General features: G+C 40.9%; 1 protein-coding gene and 1 long non-coding RNA gene across 2 annotated transcripts in view; both read left to right on the top strand.

The window, feature by feature from the left end:
- The first annotated feature begins 3809 nt into the window (after positions 1–3809).
- On the top strand, positions 3810–5261 carry LOC116727387 (uncharacterized). The gene is made up of 2 exons (XR_004340795.1): positions 3810–4985; positions 5081–5261. It is a non-coding gene; the product is annotated as an uncharacterized LOC116727387 (long non-coding RNA).
- Positions 5262–8406: 3145 nt separating this feature from the next.
- Positions 8407–25330, top strand: part of radil2b (Ras association and DIL domains 2b) — a 29157-nt gene continuing 12233 nt past the window's right edge. The window contains exons 1-7 of the mRNA XM_032575174.1: positions 8407–8953; positions 11646–11848; positions 12893–13067; positions 17407–17639; positions 19164–19618; positions 23846–24142; positions 24253–24669. Of these exons, the coding sequence (XP_032431065.1) occupies positions 8829–8953; positions 11646–11848; positions 12893–13067; positions 17407–17639; positions 19164–19618; positions 23846–24142; positions 24253–24669 (1905 nt within the window). The 5' untranslated portion in view covers positions 8407–8828. The remainder of the gene's footprint in view (positions 8954–11645; positions 11849–12892; positions 13068–17406; positions 17640–19163; positions 19619–23845; positions 24143–24252; positions 24670–25330) is intronic.

Genomic DNA, 25330 nt, shown 5'->3' with positions numbered 1-25330 from the left:
CAAAACCACAGCTACTAAAATGAAGGGAAATCAATGCAAAGTTCTAATATGGGTCGAAATAGTTTTGACAAACCTGTATAGCATTTTGTTTTCTAAATCATTCTATAAATAATGATGATATAATGTTAGGTTGTATTTCTGCCAATTGCATAGCTGCAGTACATTAGTAGTCTAATGCAGTGGTGCCCAAAGTCGGTCCTCGAGGGCCGGCATCCTGCAAGTTTTAGTTCTCTCTCTGGTGGTAACAACAACCTTTCAGCATATCAATGTTCTTCTTAGGCCTTCTAACGAGCCATCATTGAATCCAGGTGCGTTAAACCAGGGAGACAACTAAAACATGCAGAATGCCGGGCCCTCCAGGACCGACCTTGGGCACCCCTGGTCTAATGTGTTGAATGTGCTTGGACACATTCAACACATTAGAAACCAATCAGAACCAAATGTTTCTCTTTTGGTTCTGATTGGTTGTTTCTGGACAGCAGCAGAGTCAGAGGAATTTTCAGATTCTCAGTTTCATATTTTACTGTCAGACACTTTTAACAAATATTCATCCATCCATCATCTAACACACTTATCCTTGCGCACACACATTCACACCTTAGGACAATTTAGAGAGACCAATTAATGTTTTAGAAATTCCACCTGATGGAGCTTTTATATATAGGAAAGTTTTAATAATGTTTATTTTGGTGTTTTTAACTCTGAAATTGATCTTGTGTTTTTTCCATTGACTTTGGAGTAAGGAATATTATTTGCCTGTGTCTGATTGGATTTCCTAAATTTGTGTAAAACATTGAATTTTCATGATGTCCAGTGTTGGAAAAACCTGGGTTTGGATTGTTATCCAGGTTAGTACCACCTGGGTGTGGGTCGGCGTAAAGGCCGAGCCGGACTTAGACTGGCCTTCAGGCCAACGCCAACACGAAGCCCCTCCATGCAACCAGTAGAGGTTGGTCGCATGGACCTCACTGGTTGATTTGAGGTCCATCTTTCCTCGGACCTCCCTGGGTGATTGGAGGTCCATCTTTCCTCGGACCTCCCTGTTTGATTGGAGGTCCATCTTTCCTCGGACCTCCCTGTTTGATTGGAGGTCCATCTTTCCTCGGACCTCCCTGGTTGACTGGAGGTCCATCTTTCCTCGGACCTCCCTGTTTGATTAGAGGTCTGCCTTTCCTCAGACCTCCCTGGTTGAATTGAGGTCTGCCTTTCTTCGAACCTCCCTGGTTGAGTGGAGGTCCATCTTTCCTCGGACCTCCCTGGTGGATTGGAGGTCCATCTTTCCTCAGACCTCCCTGGTGGATTGGAGGTCCATCTTTCCTCGGACCTCCCTGATGGATTGGAGGTCTGTCTTTCCTTGGTCTCTTCTGTTTGCAGGGAACCTTCTTTTTGGAGGGGGACCTCTGGTTGGGTGGAGACTCTCGGATGGTTGTTTTCCAGAGCAAGTTTCAACTTTATCTTCAGGTCTGCAACCTGACCCTGCAATGATTTCACTGTTCCCTCCTGTTCTTTGATTTTTGAAGCTTGCTCAGTGTGACTTTTGAGCTGCTCCTCATATTTAAGTCTCACTCTGTATTCTTCAATCATTACTTCTATCAGACCTTTATTGCGGGAGGCATATTTTTCTGCCTCCCTCTTGAAGTAATCCAGCTGTTGAAGAATACTCTTGTCTGTTGTTCCTTTGGAAGAGCAAGAAACCTTTGATCCATCTTCACGTTTCACTTGCAGATGACGTTCTCTTTCCAACATTTTTTGCAGCTTTTGAATCTCCTCCTGCTGTGATTTCACTTCAGCCTGACACGCAATCCTTTGGTCTCTTTCCTGATCGAGTTCAAAAATCTTACTCTGCAGTTCTTCTTTAAGATCGTCTACCTGCTTTGTGAGATTGATGACGTGTTGGCTAGACTGTTCTACGTCTTCCACTAAGGGGGTGATCTGGAAGCCAGCAGAAGGAGTTGTTTTCTGCTCGACTTCCAATGATCTTGGACTCTCAAAGTCGCCGGAAGGACTTGGTTCCCCCTGGATCTCCGAAGATTCATCTTCCGGCTCGCTGTCGTCTTCAAAAACAAGGATTTCGTCGTAGTCGACTTGGATGTTTCGCTCCATTATTTCGATCCATGAAAGCTCTGCTGGAAAAGCTTCATGTTCACAAGTATTCTGTTGTTGATTCATATCTATATTCTGGTAAATCCTTGCTTCTCTGAAAGGCTCGTAGTATCTGGAATCGATATTCCGCTCGTTTCGATTAATTTCGAAAGTTCTCTGAAGAGTGATCTGTCGCGATAGAACTGTGGAACAGGTCTGAGAAAACGCTGTCTGTGAGCTACAGTCAAGAGAGAGATTCCTTTGTGATATCATAGAGTGATGACATCACTGCTGATGTCATTGTTACCAATGGAACTGAACATTCTAATGATGCATTCACATCAAACTCCTTTTGAGCGTCAGGCGAGTCTGGTTTACATTCCATACATACATGTGTGGAATGTTGGACTCGCTCAATGCGTCAAGCGGTTCAAATGGCGCTCGAAACGAGCCGCATTGGCCCTCAACTCGCCTCCACATAGACTTTGAATGTAAATCAGATGCGCCTGACAGTCAAATCATGTTTGGTGTGAACGCACCATTATGTGAATTAAGTAGTTAAGGGTTAGGGGTTAGAGGTTAGGGTGCATGTTTATGTCTGTTAATTCTACGATGGAACTGCACTGAAAGCAGTCCTTTAAACCATTCAGACTACGAACACAACAGAGACACAATCAAAACTGTCAGATGACTTATTACTCCGCGATAATAACTTTGAAATAGTCCAAATAGTTTGGATGTATTTTTGTTTCTTTCCTATGGGAAGTTTCTGTATATATCATATTTTTGTGAAGCCTTTCTGTACTAAAGAAAAAGATATAAAATGTCAGATATTTCAAAAGGAGATATTAGCATACATGGAAAAACCTTACATAACCTTGTATTAAGGCAGAAGGTACGGCGGCCACCGTAAGAAGGGCTTACAGTATTCAATTATGCTGCATAACTGATCAGTAGATCATTGCGAGGGAACACAAAAGTTTTGCGAGGGAACTCAAAAGAAAAACAAATTCCCATGTCCCCTAGAGGGCTCCGTAATCTTGAGCGTAACTTTGTGGCTGTTGCCGGTTTTCCTGCTCGAGACAAGAAATTGCAAAACCAGCATTTGCCCCAAAATGCACGCGGTGTGTGACTCGCAACAGATAAAAGCGAGGGTCTGTTCAGAACCACGCACCCCGGGGGCCATAACTGGCTCCTATCAGCCATAATGGGTCACAAGCAAAGAGCAGAGTCACACAGGGATCAATGACTAGAAAACTGTTTATCCGAAAACTCATTCACACATCGTTTCACACCGAGCGCTGCTTTTAAGGGAGCCGACGGCTCAGTTATAAATAGAGAGTGCAGAGTGGATCGCTCTGTGCCAGCAGTATGGCCATAGTGCTGTTTTTGTTTAGTTTTTTCTAATTTTGTCATACTCAAATGTTTCAGATCATGGAACCAATTTAAACTTCAGACTAAAGTAATATTACTACTATTTAGCCTGCCACCACCAAACTCTCTACAGATCTTGAGCTCAAAGTCACAAACAGGTGATGATTTATACTTTGTGTAATGTTATCTCTAATGATTACGTAGAATTCATTTATGTGATTTCTTGATGTCTGTCTATTTCTTCTTCTACTCTTCTGACAAGGTTTTCCCCCCTCCAACGGTTGTAGATTGATGGCGCAATTTTGACCAGATGCACCATATATACTACATCCAAGCATTAGGTATTTCACGTATTTCAGTAGTCTCATATGATATTCCAATTTTCTGAAAAACAAAATCCTGGGGTCCATTAATAGTAAGGAGAAAGAATAGATACTATGCAAAATTTTTAAAAAAATAATGTGAAAGGACCACATATCATTTGAATTTAAATACTGAAATAACATTTCGATGACGCTGTAAAGGCTGTGAGATCAGCATTTGCATTCTGTGTGACTGAAAATTAGACTTTGAGTGCAGAGCAGCGGCCTGTCTATCTCTGACAGCGCTGATCCTTAAGTGCTCTCCTTGGTGAATCGTCCGCCTGGCTCTTTTATCAACGCAACAATACGAAGTATTATTCTAAACCTCAGCTGAAATGCCAAGGTAGAGTGCCGTCCGTGCTGCGTGAAGAACACGTCCTGTCATCCTTTGTCTGACAAAAGTAACAGAGAACCAAACGGAGAGAAGGGCAGCAGAGGCAGCTGCTGAACTCACTGAACTGGAGATCAGGAGCCGTGAGATACCGAGCCAAGCTGTAGGCTGGGTTTTGAGTTGCGGTGGCACTTTATCTCCTCAGACCAAAACACAAAACACATTGAAGATCAAGTGAGTTAGTTTGGGATTAATTTTTGATAAGCGAAGAGTTTCATTTAAAGCTGCAGTATGTAACTTTCATAAACAAAATGGCTTTTTTTGTTTGTTTGTTTTCTTCTACATATTTGTTAAAAATGTCACAATGTTGAGAAAGTATGAGACGGGTAATCTATGAAAAAAATCCAGCTCTTCTGCCTTCTCGCTGCTGTCCTACTGCTATCTGCAGAAACACACCAATCAGAGCCGGGTGGAGGGTCTTAGAGCTGTCAATCAAGCTTGAGTATATGCTCTGCTCACAACATTGCCCTTTCTCTTGGGGTAGGGTAAGGGTTACGGTTATTTTTTCCACCGACCAAATGCACTTCCAGCCAGATTTTCTGTTGTTGTTGTTGACCAGAAGAGAAAGTTTGATGAATTTTCCCTTTTCTTTCTCCACCGGGGGATCTGACTTCAAATCCTGAAGCCCGTCCGTTCTCCTCCTGCTTCATTAGGACGGTTAACCTCGGCCTGCAGGAAGAACCCTCTTCATCCTCAATCAGATGGATTTCTGTTTTGCTAGCAACCTGCTAATGGAAGCTGCCTGAGGATGGTGGAGCCAGCTTGGCGTGTCACAGGTACCAGCAGTGTCATGTTACACGCAATTAGGCCCTGACAGAGCGGCTCCACCTTCTCCTCCCTATAAGCTCATTAAACTCTCTGTGCTTTCCAGGGGGGGATTTCTCTAACTTACAGGCTGCTGTTTTGATTTGGATCACAAGGGAACAAGAAACACTAACAGGTATCACCATTCGGATACAAAGACAAAGGCAAAACGTACGACATACCCACATGACTAAGTGCATATTTGTGGAAATGATGCATGTTTTTCAAAATATATGGCAAAACAAATCCGAAGTGTCACATGGATTAATTATTTCTGTTTTACTTTGTAGATCTAGAACCACATTCCCTCCATTTTCCTTTGAAAAATCTGCAATTTTGAGTCAATTTTCAAATCATACCATTCAAATTTAGGTGCAGACTTTGACTAGGCCATTCTACCACATGCATATATGCTTCGATCTAGATTATTCCAGTGCATTTCTGACTATACTTGCAGTTATTCTAGAGGACGTTTTCGGTCTAGGCTTGTCTTGTATTTTACCTCCATCACCGCTAATAAAATGCATACCACAGTCTGAAGATTTACACTAAAAAAAAAAAAATTATCCATTTATCTTCATTTCTATTCATCTACTGCTGTTCAGTTGAAAGAGAAACGAACACATTTTTGAATTAACCACGGTTTAAACTCCTCAGAAAACATTTGGATTTGTACTGAGATTAAATTAGACACGAGTGAACTCTAATTTAAGTAAACACCTGAAGTAAAAAGGCATTTGATCACAACTGATTTTACTGAGGAGCATCGAAGCAACGGGGGATAGAATGTAAAAGCATGCCGCACTTTTCAGTTTTTTATGAATAAAAACTCATATTTTAAAAAAATGCATTTTTAAAGAAGTTCTTTTTTTAAATTATTTTATATGTTATGTTTTACTGTAGTAAAACGAAACAAAACATCAAATAAAAATAAGAATCTTCCTTTTACTTCCCACCACTTTGTGCCATCCTGGCACACAAAATCCAAATGAAATATCTTGTCTCAGTCTGTATATTTTATTTGTTAGTTTGTGGTTTTGTTCTGGCAAAAAAAGCTGAAGGCTCGTGAATATTTCTTGCAAGGCTCTAAATGAAAGAACAGCGAGGAGTGATTGGAGACATCTCCCTCTACAGTGTACGACACCACTGAAGTATTTAAGGAATCCGAAGAATCCTCCAGCTGGAGCACAAACCTAATCTAAATAATGACCATCTGAGATCCCTCATCTTGTATTTAATCTAAAACCATATTTCATAACTAAGTGATCAGGTGCAGTAAGCCGTAATATGTGACAGAATGGAAACGTCTTTCACAAGAATCAAAGCCAAAGAAGTTTTGTCAGTAAAGTTTTCCTCACTAAATCCACAACCAGAGTTGTTTCGTGGTGCGTATCCGGTTTCAGAGAGTAATGTGTTGCCTTCAAGGCCACATGTGAACCCGGCTTGATGAGACAAAACCTCTTTGTGCGTTCCGCCATCAAACATCCCCCATGTGGGAACCGCTCGGCTGTTTTTTTATTTAGGAGAGTGCGCCACCTAGTGGCTATACAGCGGTAACAACCACAAACGCCTCCAAAGAGCCTTTCGGTTCTTCATCGTGCTGCGATTTTTACAATTGGCCTGATATTAGCATCAGGTCCGAATTAATTAACTTAATGTTAGACTAACTTCAAAGCGGCTCACAGTAGATTCATCGGAATATGACAACTTAATGAACTGATCTAATTTTGTTGCTGTTGTTGATTTGAACAGACTACACACAGCCCTAATTTCTGCCCAATCTGAGGAATTAAGAAATCACTTAAATAAAAGCTGTAGTGTCTCAAACGCAACACATAACTTCCCGACGAAATTCAAGAGCAAATGAGACGAGTAGTTTGAGACAGTAAAACTTTTAACATTTCCACATTTCAAGCTTAGAAAAGTTAAGCTGGTGGTGATTAATCTGATTAATTTTTTTTTAATCGATTGACAGAAATACTACATACTAATATAAAAAGTAATTCACAGTCAGCTCAGTTACAGTTAAATGCAGTTACATTTAGTGTTCTCTGTGTAGGAAAACAAGACGATAAATCTATGAATATATATCAAATACAAATGATAAACTTTAAAAAAAATAAATAAATAACGATATAATGCTTCAGAAATTGTATAGCAACTGCGCAACTCCTGGAGTTTGTCAGAGTATCAACTGAGCAGCAGGGAAGAATAACACGACAGACCTCCAGGGGGCAGTGTCCTACACCTCGAATTAAAACGCCACTCTTTGACCACAACAGTCACTTTTATAGGATTAAAATTATTGGCACCTCAACCCTAATTTGATCATTTTTTTCATACTGTTCTGTACCAAAAAATAAACAAAAGTCACACATTCTGTGAATTTCGATGTACTCTGAGGAAAATAAGGAGTAATCAGGCTATCATTATTATTATTTTACATTTTAAATAAACCTTTATTATGTAATATACGTTTGTACAGGCGGACCTGTGTATATCCTCCCTGTTGTTTTCTTTGTGTCCCGTGTTGGTCTTGTAAACCCATTCGGACTTGATATTAGATATTTACCTCTTTTAAAAGAATTGTTTACATTTACATCCATAATCTTTTTTTTTTGTATTTATTTCTGGAAAAGAAAGCGATTTTAGATGAGCAACAAAAAATTTACCATGTTTTACTCATTAGACAAAAGATTTAAACAAAAGTGAGTTTTCCTATTATTAACAGCTAAAACCTCCATCTTTGTTTCTCCACTTCCATTTTAATGAGATCAATGTCTGGGCTTTGACTCCACCCTCAGTTTTGATAAACGCTTTTCTTTTATCATTTTTAGGTTTCATTACTGCTAGATAATTGTAACATATTTCTCAGTCTTAAGATTTTCTTCAGAAGTATCAGAAACCTGAGTTTATGATGTGCTTTTATGTAAGTGTATATCAGTTCAGATTTTATTTTTATGATAACTGTTTGCTGTAAATCGCACTACTTTTATCCGTATGTTGAAAAATCACAGGTCTTTTATGTTGTTATGCAGGTTAGTTGATTTTTTTTTTCTTTTCGTTCCATCAATTTGCTACAGGCTAACTCTGGTGTATTTACGTGATGCGTTCATGTTGATTCATATGCGTTGCCCCCTTTCATGAAATGAATAATTACAAATAATTTCTTGCATCGTGCGTGCTTGCAGGCGGCCCCTCTCTGATGCCGCCCTGGGCGCCTGCCCATTTTCAAAACCACCGCCGAAAAGAAGCGAAGTTTGGGCGCAAAGAGAGAACTGTCAATACAGCAAAATCAGGAGCAGGCTGACCAATGGGGTGTTTTATTTTGAAAGATGGTGTCGCCGTTGTGGGCGTGTGCGCGCAGACACATCTGGAAAGCGGCTGCCTCGTCGGTTTGAATCCGCGCCGCCTCGTTCAGACCTGAGGAGTGATTCTGTTCCGCAACACGTCAGGTAGAACTCTGACCTCTCCGATTCACTGCAGAGGTTATGCTGTGAGGTCCCCCGCCCACCACCACCACCACCACCACCCACTTTCCCCCAGGACTGACCAGCCCCAACAGCTGGCTGAGGGCGGGGCAAACATCTGCAGCAGCGGCGCCTGTTCCGGAGCAGCAGCAGCAGCTGGCTGGCTCTGCGCCGCGGCTCTCCTGGAGGGAACATCCCCGGAATGAAGCGCGGCGTCCCGCATCGCACAAGCAATAACAGAGCCACATCTGCAGGGGTTTTCAGCTGAGGAGGAATCACCCAGGAAAAAACAGAAGAAAAGAGACAAAAAAAAGAGAGAAAAAGAAAAGAAGCTTCCAGACGGGAATGAATGAGATGAGAAATTCTGCTGAGGAGTTGCACTCTCTCCCTCCAAGACCAACGAGTTTCTCCAAAGCCCCCGCAAAGAGACGGTTTGTGAGGCTGGGACGGAAGAGCAGTGATGGCTCTCAGTGAGTATGACCCACTTGGAAGCGCTCTGTGCGGGCAGCTGTTCCAGCCAGAGCAGCTGGAGAGAGTTAGGGAAGATGCAAACTTCTCTTTTTCCTTCGTGCTTCTAAAAGAGTCAAACCCCGTGTGTTACCTTCGGCTAAGTCGAAGCAATATGCAATAATAAAGCCTCTCCATGCTTATTCGTTACTTTATGGCAACAAAAACATAAGAGAGAGACGATGAAAGCAGTAGCTCAGCGTGGAAACATAAAAAGACTGGAGAAAATTAGACATCCTAAATGTTGAATCATTTGCTGACATAACTTAGATTATGTACAAAATCGTTTGTATAGCTTGTAGAAGTTTAGGGGAGTATTTCTGAAGATGTGCTGGTTCATTAAAGCACGTTTGGATTCACTTTCACCTTTCAGTCGTCCCTTATCTTGACATGACAATGTCTGCCCACTTTGCCCTCCAGCAGTCAGATTGTGAGTCTCTCGTTCACAGCCGCCACACAGGTGAGTCTGCAGGTTTTCTGACAGATTTACCTTCTGAGCGTTAATGTTTCTCTCATAAATTCATTCTTTTGTTGATTTGAATGTCTGCCTGGACTCACTTTGATTGCTACAAATTGTATCGCTGAACATCTTCCGCCTTCAGACTACTAGTCCTCATCTGGGTTAGCCGGCTGCACCAATCCACTTTTTTCACTTCCGAAAACTGATGCAGATATCAAAGTACATCTGCATCCTCCAATATCTGCATCGGATGCAGATATCTGATGCATATCGGACTTAAAACATTTCCAACGTTTCTTTTACAACGTTTGCAATGTTGTAAAAGACTTACAGCGTTTCTTTTAAAGAAACTGACAAAAATAATAGGTTGACTACCTTAGTAGTGTTTGTTTTTTTGTGGGGGGTTTTTATTATCTCTGATGTCCTGTGTTTTTGTGCCAAATACCCAAAAGTGGAAGTTTATTTTCCATCAAAAAATACAATTTTAAGACATTTTAGTCTCAAAATGTCTTAAAATTTTAGGGTCTTTTCTTTTCTTTTTTAGATGTGGACACTTTTAAAGCTGAAAGTGAATCAAAAGATGCATCAACAGAGTATTAGTTTAAAAGTGTGCACTAATCATTTTTGTACATCATAATAACCAGTAATTTAATAGCCAGATGTTTATGATTAAGGCCTGTCAGGGTCAGAAGCAATCGTGATTTTTAATAAACAATGTGAAATTTGTTATATTTGTAAAGTTAGATTTTGAACAAGTGCATCTCGCTCAGATTTTATTTTTGAGCAAGACGCACTTTCAGGAGGGGTAGAAAGGTCCTGTAAAAATATTTAGTTTTTAGCCACATAATCATTGGTACAATAACCTCTAACAATGCTTGTAAGTTGATCAAGGTTTCTAGGAACATCTAATTGGTAATCTGAGATTTTGTTTTCTTGGGGAATAAATTAACCAATTATCACTAAGCAGAATGAGTGAAACCTTTGGGTCACCAACTGCAGGCGCTAATATGTTGCTTTGGGACTAAATGCTAGCAAAAAGCATTTTGTCTGCTAAATGTAAACATGGAGAGTTTGCTGAACTTTGCAGACTTTCAATGGAACAAAAGTAAGTAAACACATGATCAATATATGTGGAAGCACCTTATGTCCAATGATAAGCAGGGTGGAGGATCTGTGATGCTGTGGGTCTTTTTTGTTCTTCCGTACACCCAGGGAGTTAGATTGTTGTATGAAACACAGGTGGTAACGACGCAACCTATAATTGTGACACTGGCACTTACATAAAGTTCTGTACGCACTGATTTTTAAAACCTTAGGCTTGACGGAAGGCGTGTTTCTTTTTAACCAGAAAGATGTTGGACGTGTAAAAGGGGACGTAATGTGCAAAATTCCCATTCTGCGCGTTTTTGTACTTCTATTTGAGTTTCTTCCGCTTCTAAAAACAGGTCAAGTACTTAAAAACCATCAACCTGTTTTTTTTTTTTTTTTGGCAATAAGTTAATGTTATTTTTTGTGTTTGGGAAAATGAGCCGTTTCAAAAACCTCCGGATCGTTGAGTCACAATCGATGGGCCCCGAGGACCCCAGCGAAGGCCAACCCGTCACCTAGCAACCCAAGTGGAGCCATCCAGCTTGTTGTTACAACTGTATGCATTGGCCAGCAGCAGCTTATCTGGATTTGAAGTGATAAGAGGCCCTAAAACATCTCATTGTGAAAGGAGCTCAAAATATGCAGAAATGGCTAAAGTCTCACTATCTAAGAAGGCAAAATAAAGTACATGTTTGTTTAGCCCATAGCTATCCTAGCCTTTACATGCTAGCTAGGTCACCTTTACACCTTATACTCACAAGCCATCACTCACTACAGTCTCTAACCAGAGGCTTTCCAGTGGGAAAATCAGAATTAGAAGCTGTGAAATCCCAGTCTGGGGGGACTGTGGGGAAACTGCAGAGAACCTTTGAACTATAAGAAGCTTAGAGTCTTGGTAAGGTCCGAACAACACTTCATTGTTTCAGTTGTGCATAGAGAGCTGAGGGCAGGCATGCAGAAGGAGAGCAGGTCTGGGTAGAGAAACGTACGAGACATTTTATCAAAGTTCTTCTCTTTAGGTGTTTTGTTTTTTGTGCTTAAGTTGTTGAACTCTTGCCGCTCCTCCGTCTTCTATCAGTTCCCTCTCTTGCCGCTCCTTCCTCCAGGTCGGGAGTATCCGCCGGCAGTTCTTCCACCTGCAGGTCGGCAGAGGGCGTGGCCGTCAGGCAGCCGAGCAAGAGTCGCATCCGTCGCCAAACCAACCGACTCTCCGGCGTCTTCCACCGCAACCCGGTGCCTACCTCGGGCTCCATGGCGCTGACGGCGGGACTCCGGTCGTCACGGTCCGTCCAAGTCAGGAAGGGCAGCAGTACGTCACTTTTTTTTTTGTTTTCTCCCTGAGATTCTGATGCCGATATTTCCACTGTGGAAGATATTCGTGATGTATTCATAGGTTTTGAACTTGTTCGTATAACAGCAACAGGCTTTAATTTTAGATGAACAAAGAGAGGAATATATACAGTAGAGTGCGTGTATTTAGCCACCTTTATCCCAATTCCCTTAAATTACCAGCTGTCTGAACGTTTTGTCTCGTGAGCAAACATCGTCGAATCAAAAGTAGTCGCGAGTCAAATAATAATAACGATAATAATCGCGAAAATGTCAGATTTTTTTTCTTTTGTTTTGTAGAAAATGTATGTTATTCATTGTAGATACAAAACTTAAAGAGGTATATGAAGTTTAGCTTATTTTATTTGACAAAAGTTTTCCAATTCTGTTGGGCTCAACAGCTAGCTAGCTACATTTAGCCAAGTTTAATAAATTAAACAGCAGGGGAAAATAACAAAAAAGTTTAAACATCTTTCATTTGAATTTAACGTGACAACAATAGATCACAATTCTTATCGTGATAAGAAATGTATGATAAATGATAAACGATGCCCACCCCTAATAGCATATTCTTACGTTAGTGGCCCAGTCAAAACCTGGACCTAAATCCAATAGAGAATCTGGGCAAGACTTAAAAATTGATGTTCAAAACCACTCGTCCTTCGGCCTGACTGAGTTTGATCTATTTCGCAAAGCATAATGGTAAAAACTAATACACAGGTATTAAACACAATCGTTTTGGTATCATCCAAAAAATAAATATGAAAAGGAAACCGAGTTCAGAACACCTCCATCTTCTACTTTACCCAAACAAAACCATGCATCTAAACTTTGTAAAACTGGAGTACTTTACATGTCTTACATCATCTCCTCTTTCTACACGCTTTGGTTTTCATATCCACCGCATACAAGCAAACGTGACCCCAGCGCTTGTAAATAACCAAGCAGTCGTTTTTTTTCTTTTAAACCACATCTCAGACCCAGTGATAAATGTCCTTTTCCCCGTGCGGTCTCTCATCCACAGTGTTCTCCGCGGAAGTCCTGCCGGAGGACGACCCGTCCGAGCTGTCCAATCAGATCACGGCCCCGGGGATCCTCAAGATCTTCGGGAACGAGATCTGCGAAGGGGCTCACTACAAGAGCGTCCTGGCCACCACACACTCCAGCGCCGGGGAGCTCGTCAAGGAGGCCCTGGATCGGTGAGAACGCGGGTCGCCATATGCGGGAGGGTGGTCTTGTGTTTCTGCGCGGGGTGAGTTACGATCCCCTCCGCGTGAAGCCCATATGCACTCAGAAAAATGAACTGCTGTAAGAACATAAAAGCGAGAGCAGGAATTCCTCCTCACTCATATGATCAGCAGTAAGCTGTTCTGTTGGTCTGATTGTGGGCAAACATCACCTGCTACTGGTCTGGTTGAACACGGCTGTAATAGTTTTGGGTTTGTCGTTATGCGTTAGTTGTTTTTTTTCGTTGTGACTTTTGGTCTAATTCAGTTTGTTTTAATTAGTTTTTAGTGTGCGTTTGCTAGTTTTTCATTAGTTATTATTAGTTAAACACTGCTTAGTTTTAGCTTTGTTTTTGTTAGATGTAGAAGAAGTTTTAGTTTTTTCATATTTTGATCGTTCGTAGGTGCAGCCGTCGAACAGGTCAAAGTAATGTGTTGTGATTATGTATACATTGATTGGGTAATAAATACTCAACAGAAGATGCCATTTAAAAACATTTATTCAATTATTGTTGAACAACCAACTAACTCTGGTGTTTTGTCAGAACTTTTGCCGCCATCATTTTGCAGTAAGTGTCGCCAAGAGGAGCATGGAGTGGCGTAGTTTGCAGATGGCTGACAGTTAGTTATAGTTTTTCCCCCATTAATGATCATTTTTATTTATTTCAGTTTACAAAATATGTCTCCTCAATTTCAGCTTTCGTTATTTCCACTTGTTTCAGGTAATAATAATACCTTTGGTTGGGCAAACATGAAGTGATTTCAGGGATGTTTTTCTTTTATTCAGCATATTCTGATAAGTTTTGAATTTACTCGACAGAACTGTTTAGAAATGTACATGGACGTTCGTTTTGATCTCTAAACCACACTCCCTTAATTCTCCTTTCATTGGAGATGACAGAGTTTATTTAAAGTGACAGCGTCATGCATTTTTGAGGCACATAGTGACATTTTATATCATTATCAATCAACTATTTTACCTTCAGTTGTTATAAAAGTGCTGCATACATCAAACATAATTTAAAAGAAATTTGACTCGACGCCTTAAAATTGGGCCGCTGTTTCTTTAAGAAGCTCCAGCTCTTTCTGAAACTCCGCCTTCAGGAAGTCGATACAACGATGCTGTTTACAAACGTTTTTTACAGAGTGTGTCACAGAGCAGTAGGTCGTATGATAAGCTCAGCTGACTGGCAGGTGTCTGCCAGTCGCTGGAGATCAAGCGTTTGGGCACCCCCCAATAGTAAATAGATTATTTATAGTTGCCACGGGAGATTCAAGGATTCCTTAAACATCGCAAAAAAGAATCAGTGCAGAAACTGGTTCTGGTGTGAAAATGGATGATTTCATCTTAATTTTTCTAAACAGCTGTATAGTTGAAACTTGGACACAGATGGCTGTTCTAACAAAGACAAATTAGGTAAACATGTAGCTGTGACTTCGATATCGCATATATATAAATATATATATATATATATATATATATATATATATATATATATATATATATATATATATATATATGTTTCAGGGTAACATTTACTGTATTTTAGCCTGTGTAGAGGAGAGAAAAATCCAGTTTCATTAATTGAGTTCGTATGCTTCAACCTGGAAAAATAACAGATCAAATGCATCATTAAAAGTCTAAAATGAAAATTAAATTTGCATCCATGCGTACTTGCATAAAGAATATGAGTGAACTTGGCAAAAAAAAACAAAAAACGTACACCGATTTGTTTAAGAAGGAGCTTCAATTTAGCTTAAGCAATACGGGGGGAAAAAAGAAAAAGCAGAGTCTCATAATAAGGCTGCTTAAAGGTCAGCTTGTTCTAGTGAATTAAAGCTAAGGTCCGCCTAACCAGATTCTTCTGTTTATAATAATCGAAGCACACAGCAGGCAGTGTGCGTGTGTGTGTGTGTGTGTGCACAAAGAAGTGGAGTTCTGAACGGCACAGTCCAAACCACAGACTTGTGTGAAACACAGCCAGCGATGGCCCAGACTCTGAGGCCGACTCTGTCTGTCATTCTTAGGTTTCATTCAGACGCACAACAGGATGATTAATGGCGGCCGGATTCAGTCTCTAAAGGCGAGACGGATGAACGACCCTGTACCAAAGAGAAAGGCTGGTTCTGTGGCAGGAACATTTAGGACTTAGCTAACACAGAGCAAGTGAAGTTTGGCTTAAAATCGACTACTGTTTTTAAAATGCTAGGCTAACGCTAGCATGTTTTATCTCTGTTTTGATATGACTGGTTGATGATACGTCTTATACAGTGTGTCAGTGCAGTTCCAGTTATTATTTGTAAATACAGAAAAAGTTAATAAAAACTGCTCTTAGATCTGATCTGCGTAACATTTAACCGCTCACATTTCGGCTGCTTTCTTTTTCCCTCGGTGGAGCGATAGGAAAGTACAACAGTCTCTGTTTCACTGGAAATGTTGCTGTAAAAACAAACAAAAAATGCTTTTATTATTATTAGGATAAATACAGATTTGCAAGCGATGCACAAAAATAAGCAGTGGTCATAAAAAAAGCAAGGAGGTGCAACTGATAAAATCACAGACCAACAACAGGTATCAGCAGATGAAACACAAAAACACAATCATTTAAAAAAAAAAACCTGATTTGTACTTTTCTGATGCTGGTGATACTGGTATCTAGTAGTAAAGTAGTTTACATGAGTGGACAGGAGGTAAAGTGATGTTCCTGTGAAGCTCCAGTTTCTTTTTTTTTTGCTTTCTAATGTAGGTTTGGTCACTTTCTAGCCATCTGAAATGTCCAGATACAAAACGTCATTACAGGACGTCCAGCAATGCAAGACTGTAGATTGTCTTATGTACACAAGAAGTTTCCCTTAGGGGCGCACCGATTCACTTTGTTCACTTACGATACCAATATCTGAGGGTTTTTTTGTTTTTTATGTAGATATGTTTATACATTTTTTGCTTAAGAACAACAATATATCACAAAAGCCCAGCAGTGCAGTCCAAAGGAGAGAAAAAGAAAAGATAGGGAGCATAAATATTGTCATCATTTTATAGTCCAAGTCTAATTATTTATAAATGCTCGAGACAGGATGGTGGTGTTCTTCAGAGTAGTCCAAAAAGAGCTTCCACATGCGTCCAAAGATGTCAGTCTTAGAACAATATATTCCAAAATAAACTTCTTCCACCCAGAAATAGTAGGAGACTTATTGGAAATCCATTGCAGCAAAATATTTTTTCAAGCACAGAAGATTAGGATGTTATGCAACTTTGATTTTGAATGTGTTTACTTGGTAGACCGAGGCGAAGAGACACTGGATCGAGATCAATATTAGTTTTGATCATTTTCCTAGTCTCAACCAGAACCAGAGATTGATTTTTGACGTTTAGTGTCGGCTAATACCGATCCAATGCAGAATCATAACGCTGAATTTACTGAAGAATTAACTTAAGAGTCGATTTATGTCTGATTTCTTAAAGACGCAGACATAAATGTACTGAATTACACATTTATTTGGTAACTTTGCACCAGTACGGCACACTAAAATACACCAGTCGCTTCACAGGCTTGGTGAAACGTGTAAAAACAAAACAACTTTAATTTGTTCAGGAATTAGGAGTAGAGCAGCCAACATAAAATAAATAAAAAGGAAACCGAAAAAGACAACGAGTTGACTGAATTGGTTAAGCATGTAAAAAAAAAAAAAAACTGCAGCAAACTTTCTTTCAAATAGTTCAAAGAGTGCAATAAGGAATTTGAAATATAATGTAAAATAAATAATAAAGCATGGCGTATGGATCAGGCACATTGTCACCGATACTCAATCTACAATGTTTTCAATATCGGGACCGATACAGATATTAATATCGGATTTTTACCACTGATTCCAAGTAAAACTCACATATTACATCAATTTATTACACATACAGTAATATATTTCCAGCCTTTATTATAATGTTGATGAATCTTGCAGGTAGTGAAAAACCCATATTCAGTGTCTCAGAAAGTTAGAATATTGCAAAAAAAAGTTGAGTGGAAGGAAAAAGTGTGGTGGGAAACAACAATGATAAATTAGTAAATCATGAAAAAGAAAAAGAGTGGTAATATTTTCTGACTCATTTCTTTTATCAGAATATTCAAAAAATGTTGAGCTGGACAAGATTATGAAAGTAACGAAGAAAATAAAAACTGCATTTCAGATTTATTCAGGCTCTCTGTCTGATCGTGAGAAGATAGGAAAAATCTGTTTAAATCCTGTGAAGATATTTTTCATTCTCGCGTCTTGTGAGGAGGAGTGTAGCGATTTTAAACGCATCCGTCTGATGCAGGTACGGCCTGAGGAAGGAGGAGTCCGAGTCCTACGTCCTCTGCGACACCATCGGCTCCATCGACAGCCACCAGTGGAGGACGGAGGGGTTCAGGGTCGTGGGCGACCATGAGAAACCTCTCCTCCTGCAGTCGCTATGGAAACCCAGAGAGGGCTTGGCGAGACGTTTCGAAATCCAGCGGAAAAGTTCAATAGAGGAGATGACGTCGAAGGAGAGGGACACCGTCACTGCTGGTAATAACTGCAGGTCCTCTTGGGGCGATTGCTGCGCCGCATCCTGACTCCACCAGGCGACACGAATGAAGCTCTGCAGGCTTCGAAGTCGGTTCTCACAGTGAAACGTTTGGGTTTTCCTGAGAAAACCGGCCAAAGGCTCGCAGTCTTGTTCTCAATTCTTTTGAATTTCAGACTCATGGCTGGATTTGATTCTTTCATCCATCCATCCTGACAATAAATTTTTAGTAACAGCCTAATGGGTTTTGCAGACGCACGGCGATTTAATGGCCGTTCTCTTTTTCCCCCAAGCGTCACGCCCTCTCTGTGTAATTCTTTATTGTTAGAAATAAAAAAAAAAAAGCAAAACAAATAAAAACATGGCAAAAACACTGGATCCACAGATAAGTGCGGATCGTGTGGCATGACTGAAAAACACCCGGACGTTTCCACAGATGGTACCGTAAAGGTGTTGGGTTGATTTACTGATGTTTTTGTGTCAGTCACTTCTAGCAGAGGCTCCTGGGTTTACACAGCTGTGTTCACATCTAAGTGTGTGTCCGGTTTTGTGTTTTGCTTTTATGAACGACGCACGCATGTGGTACGGCGCTCCATCAGTGTCCGCGTGTGGATTGGTTAGGGTTAGGGTTGTGGTTCCCTGCTGCGGAGCTGAGCTTTTCTTTTTGTTTTTTTTATTTCCATGAGCGCTGCCTCTGTTTCCACTGAGGTCTGCTTCCTGAGTGGGGCTTCTTCTTGTTGACTCTGGCAGCAACACCCCTCACCTTGCCTCAGGAAAACACGGGCGTTGCTCTGTCATCGCATTCCATCGACCTTTCGCCTCCACGGCCTCGTGATGCGGTCCAGTTCACTCATCGTTTTCAATCAGCCAATCAGGTTTATTTGTGCAGCACATTACAGTTTGAAGTGCTTTTCATCATAAAAACACGCACAACAAAAAATTGTTCACCGATTGAGAAAACGGCTAATTTCTTTGAGTGTCATTTGTCAAAATCATCAGTACAATTCAAATATGTTGGTCGATATTCCATAAATTATGTTTCAAATCAACCCTAAACAGGTGGGTTTTTAGTTTTGGTTTAAAGGAACTCTGTGTTTCGGCTGTTTTGCAGTTTTCTGGTAGTCTGTTCCAGATTTTTGACACAACAGCAGCAGATTTTTAATGTAATGTGGTGCTAAGCTGTTCAGCGATTTATAAGCTAGCAACAGTGTTTTAAAGTATATTCTCTGAGCTCCAATGAGCCAGTGTAGGGACTACAGGACTGGTGTTCTCTATCTTCCCGCCAGCAGCATCATTCTGAATCAGCTGCAGCTGTCTGATTTTTTTTAGGCAGACCTGTAAAGACACTGCTACAGTAATCAATTTGACAAAATATAAACGCATGGATGAGTTTCTCTATATCTTCCTTGAATATTAGCTCTTTAATCCTTAAAATGTTCTTCAGGTGACAAAAGGCTGACTTTGTAACTGTCTTTATGTGGCTCTAAAGGTTCAGGTTCAGAATGATTTACTTCCGCCCACATTAGGTATTAATGCCCAGGCCCGGAAGCTGCAGAAGAGCCGATCCAGGGTCACCTCTACCCTTGTGGAGAGGACTCTGGGTCGCAGTCAGAAGCTCTGGAGGAGCAAAAGTGAGATGGATCTCTTGGACGGCGGGGACGAAAGCGGCGGGGAACACGACGCGCGAGCCAAGGGTCTTCACAAGAGCCTCGGCCGCTCTTCGGTCCACAGCCAGGAGTCCCTGGAAAACGGCCCCCGACTGATTGACATTCACAGCGCGGAGACGCCCTTCGAGGGGGACGGCGGGACGGCGTCTAAGACAGAGAACCTCTGTCCGCCGAGGCCGAGGGGCGAGCGCGAGGGAGAGGAGTCGGAGAGGGAGGAGACGGAGAGCAGCGACGATAACACCACACAGTACTCCATTCACCCTCCACACGACTGCCCGTACCTGCTGCTGCTGCAGGGCTGGAGCCTCATGCAGGTACGTGGCCAATCACAGCTCAGCAACGTGGGAGGGGTAAGGTGTGTGGCCGTCACACCAAGGCCTTTACAGTTACCTGAAACTAACGAAAATATTGAGGAAAACATTGTCATTAACTGAAATAAATACAAACGGTAATTAATAGAGAAAAACTATAACTAACTGGAAGTACATTATGTGTTTATAAAACTAAAATATACTAAAATTATAGATGCAATATCCGTTGTTTTTGTGTTCATGAATATATTTATTAGCCTTTCAGAAAGATGTGAAATTTATATTCCCCCCCCACACACAAGTAGTTTACGTCAGCTGTTGGCAAATTATGGTGCTCCGTACTATTTACATACAAACATTTATGCTAGTCTGTAAAATGACGACAGCAAAAGTTGGGAGAAAACACGAGTCAGTTGGTGGTTCAACTAAAACAAAATACATTTTCTGAAAAACCGTATCTTTGGTTGAATCTTCATTAACCAATCTATGCATACATAATCACAATACATTATTTTGACCCTTTTTGAATTTTGCACCTAAGAAGTATGAAAAAAAACAAACTACAACTAGCAAAAATTACCAGCTACTTAACACTCTAAAAACTCATTAAAACTGACTGAATTAGTCAAACAAGAATAACAACAAAATAAAACTCAACTGTAATGAAAAACCTAAAACTATTATAACCCTGTGTCACACCCATGGGGGATGTGGGTGTTTTAACACCCTGATGTTTTATGGAGTTTTGCTTTAAAACCTCATTTCTGTGGCGTCTTTGTGCCACCAGACTGACAGTGCAGTGAGGCTGATGTGAGCGTGTTTATTTGTGTAAACAAAACAATATCTTGCAGCGTGGCGCGTTTACTCAGTCGCTAAATACGCGTCGGACTCCGCTTTGACCTTTCAGCTCGTCGCGTATGGAACACCAGAAGAACCAAAAAGGCGTCAAATTTCACGTGTCTGTCACATGCAAAGTAAGTTGTTAACACACAAGCAACTGCGTTCACAAATGAAAGTGTATGTAAATAAACCACGTTGCCAGCTAATCACTGATAGATCTTTTCATCCAATCAGAGTGTTCCTCGGATGAAACAGAACCAATCACGACTAAGATGTCCAAATACTACAGGAAGTGGCAGAAATGACCAAACAAACCACTTAAGAGAAACGCAACACAACATGATACACTTGAATTTTGTGGCTAAATAACATTGAGCAGGCAAATATGCTTACTTTTTGCAACTTGCGTAACATTTCTACATTTATTGAGCTGTTACCTGATGTCCCTGTCAACTCGCATCCCCCACACTTTTGAAAGACGGTGATTATTTACACAGGAAATGGAGAGTAGAGGCGGTGCAGCACTAGGAATCCTACTGTGTGAAACTTATGTTCTGAATTACAAAGCCATGGCAGTGTAAAAATTAGTAATGCAATTTCTACTTCAACTTCTTTTAATATTTTTACTCTATGAACTGCTTTACTTTCCTATCAGACATTCACTGTAACAAGAAACACTTTTATATGTTCCACGGAGGAAGGTGAAAAGTGGTGCACCGTCTCCATTTCCTGCCTGAATAACCTCGACTTCTGAGGAATTGACTGCACCGTGCAAACATGGTTGTGGTTTAAAGGTTCACGGATAAACCGCTTAGAGGTTGTTGTTGTTTTTTTTTTAGTTTTTTTGAGACGGTAATAATCCCTTTTGGTGTTGGCCCCTTTAAGACTCCAGGAGAAACTAATTTGGATTTCTACTAAATGAAGACCACTGAAGTTGACAGATGTAGCTAGTCTCTAGCTTAAAAAGTGAATACTTTTGGGGGCCATTGTGTTTGCTAGTCAGAGGTGATGATTACTTAGCACAGTGGAGTCCAAACTTTTATCAATGAGGGACGAAATTACCAAAGCACCTGGAGGCCACAACAAATTTTTGAATAAAAATGTTAAAAAATGTAGTTTAAAAAAAAAAAAAAAGTATCTGCTCAATAATAAACAAACTGCTAAGGCTTTGCAGGTTGTTTCCTCTTGGTTACATGAGGTGAAGATTGTTCCATGGATCAAGATTCAGACTTTGAGTCCAAGACTAAATCTTGAGTCTTGTGCCACTAAACTTCTTACTTTCTGAATTTATTTAAAGAAAAATATTTGTAAATATGTGTAAAATATATTTTTGTCATGCAAATACCAAATTTGGTAGGAATTATTAATCAGAATATAACACATTCAAAGAGCATAAATTGAAACTAGTGACATTATTGTGAAATAAGTGTGCATTATAGTAGTTAAATAAGTTTTGGGGTCTTAGATGTTTTTTCTATATTGAAATAGTGGGAAAAAAAGAACTTTAAAAGAGTCTGTAAAATCCATTAATTACAATTATTCAAATATAGCTTAGCATTGGAAAACTACAAAAAGATGTAGTTCACAATCTGGCCACTGGAAGGCAGCAAAGTGTTTCCAATATGACCTTTTATATAAAAAGGGTTAAGCGCGACTTAAATTTAAGTCCTAATTTCTGCTACTATCTAAAGTTAAGCTGACATTTAATACTTTTCCCCTCAACGAAACAGACGTAAAGGACGTCTTTATCATTTTGTGTTTTCAGACGTTTTGTCATTTGACAAAGCCAGCCAGGCAAACTGGAGCTGTCATTTACGCAAAGCAAAACCAGTCACTGCTTGTCAGTACTTTTAAGTTGAAGTCTGCTACTTCAGCTTACTGACTGCAGGACAGCACCTTGCTAGATACAGAAGCATTTATGTCCATTTATCAGAGAAACACGAAAAGAATTATGCTGGTTGAGTGAAGCGACAGTGACAGAGGCAACAGCTGTGCAGAGGTCAGCAAAAGAATTGAGAGTCAGAACACGGATCAGGAAACAGAAAGAGACGATCCTGACACTGCTTCCTGTCTGGTTGCCAGGGCTTCTCTGACTGTGGATAAGTACAACTCTGCACAAAACTACATACAAAGACCGACACACTCACACACACTTATGCATCAACTAGAATAAGGAGATTTTAATTCTGCGTCAGTTTCCCAGAAGGCCCTGTACAGTAAGCTACTCCTGAGGAACGCGATTATGCAGTTGGTTTGCCAGTTTCAGCTCAGCTGGTTTAATCTGAAAGGATCACAAGGAGTGGCACAATTATCTCATTATAATCATTATGATTAGCGCTCACTTTATTTAAGTACACATTCTATGTTAAAAGCAGTTTGGAGTTCGAATTATAAGAACTATTCAAGGTTGAAACACGTTTTCCAGTTTAGCTTTGATGGTGAAGAGCCATTTGCTCAGTTATAAGTCAATCCTAATCCACGTCAAACTTTCTACATCATGCTCTTCTTCGCAAACAAATTGTTTTAATTCGGTTACATCATATCTGGCATAAGGACAAACTTTGATTAGGTCACTCCAAAATATTTTTTTTCCACCATTTATAAATGAACCTGCTGATGTCCTTTGGATTATTGTCCCAAAGCATAACCCAAGTTGGCTAAAACTAAAAGTCACAAATTGATAGCTGGATGTTACGGTTCAGGATTTTCTGGAGCAACCAATCAGTCACAAGCTGTCCAAGTCCTGAAGCAGCAAAGCAGCCCAAGACCATAACACAGCTCCATGGTTGAGTTGTGAACTCCAACCTTAACTGAGGCCAGTGAGACCTGCTGAGATTTAGACGTTGTTCTGGGTCAGGGGTGCCCAAAGTCGGTCCTCGAGGGCCGGCATCCTGCACATTTTAGTTCTCTCCCTAATAGTACCAACAACCTTTTCAGCATATCAGTGTTCTTAGGCCTTCTAACGAGCCATCATTTGATCCAGGTGCGTTAAACTAGGGAGAGAACTAAAACATGCAGGATGCCGGACCCTCCAGGACCCACTTTGGGCACCTCTGTTATAGGTTATTTTGTAAATCTTTCTCAGTAGGGGATGACTTGAATTTTATTGTGAATCCAATTTTATCTTTAGCCACAAATGAAAATCCTGGCAATACAAGTAAATAAACCTTGCAGTACATGTCTGTTTAGTTGTGACAAACACGTTTTAGGTTGTTTTACCTCCCCCAAAAGGCCATAAATGTCCAATTGAGGTGCAAGATTAGGTGTTTGGTTCCTATTGTTGGAATCACTAAGCAAACACTGAAGTACCACCTGTTCAGAAGTGGTACTTCAGGGATGCTTTATACAAATAAACAACTTCTGTAACTGACCGTTAGTCTCTCCTCTCAGGACTTTATCATCTACTTGCTAGCCGCACCACACATTCTTATTGGCCGACGCGCTGATTGCGAAGACAAGCTGAGTGTTGACGTCCTCCTCTTTGCTGATGACATCCTTCCGAGCCACTGCTCCCTCCACCGCCACGGCGTTGGCAGCCCCATCACACTCTCCCCTTGCAAAGATGCCGCCGTCTCGAGGAACGGCAAAGCCGTGAAAGACGACGTGCGGCTGAGCTCCGGTGACATAATCGGACTGGGAAAGCGTTACCTGTTTCTTTTCAGGGATCCCCTAGCTTCAGTGAACAAGGTGAGACGGTCTTTGATGAAGACGGCCGAATGAATTTGGTAGTTTGCCGCAGAACTGAAAGAAAAACAACTCAGGAGATGTCATACTTCTTTTCTGTTTCTCTACTACAGGAAGAAAGCGATGCCTCTCTTGAACCAATGTTGCCCGCTGCTCCGTGTATAATGTGTCTCAGCCCTCCTGCGGCGACAACCATCCACAGTACAGCAATGATCCACTGCATCAACTGCATCCCGAACTGCACGGATGTCCGAGGTTCTGCCTGCAAGCGGTCTCCCAACAAAGGCCCTCCCTTTCTAACGTCACCCAAAGGCCACATCCTGACTTTGAGCTATAGGGTTGAGGATGAAGATCGTGTCGTCAAGGAGATCTTTGCTATGGACGGTAGCAGCAGCATCACTGACGGAGCCCCACTGACTGTCTCCTTTCTGCTGAGCCTGTGTCTCCAGTACGCCACAGCTTACCTTCACACTTCAGACCTACGGAGGCTCCTGCTGCTGAGCGCGAGTGAAGTCCAGAGTGCCACGTGGGTGAGTTTGTGGTTAAAGATGTTGGAAACCAAGTGAGACGCGTTAAATTTCAGAGCGTGTTTGGGTTGGCTGTTACTGCCATATAAATTTTGTGAAGTTGATTGTTTTTTATGTGCATTGGTTTTCCCCAACATTTTCACACAGACTATGGCTACAGTGCCTACATTCTTGTTTGGCAAAGTTATGAGGATCTTTGCCAAGAGGCAGATTGTAGAAAAAAAAAAAGAAGCTCCGTCTGGTTTTAAACAATCTCTTCTTCATCAAACATGCTGTGTCTCGGTGACGTGATCATTGCAAACGCAGCAGAAAAACTGCAGTTGCAGCACTGCAGCTTGTTTTTCAGTCATTATCGTCTCACTGTGAATCACTCGGCCAACTCTCGAGTTCCTACTTGCTGGATTACTCTTGGCCGAAATCCTTACGGACATTTCCCACAGAGGGCAGGTCACATGAGGTTGACATGATGCACATCTGGGTGAGCAGCTGAATATAGATAATGCAGATTTGATGCATAGATGTTGCACTGGTTTTCATTTGTGGGGGGGAATTTTTCCTCTTTATTTTGACTTTTTTGTCATTTTAACTGTTTTCCTTTCAGCTTTTTTCTCATCATTTTGACTCTTTTCCACATTATTCTGACTTTTTGTTCTCATTTCGACTT

This window comes from Xiphophorus hellerii, chromosome 10, assembly GCF_003331165.1.
Source record: "Xiphophorus hellerii strain 12219 chromosome 10, Xiphophorus_hellerii-4.1, whole genome shotgun sequence".
Taxonomy (NCBI): domain Eukaryota; kingdom Metazoa; phylum Chordata; class Actinopteri; order Cyprinodontiformes; family Poeciliidae; genus Xiphophorus; species Xiphophorus hellerii.
Note: the sequence above shows the minus strand (reverse complement) of the source record. Positions and strands in the feature narration are given on the sequence as shown.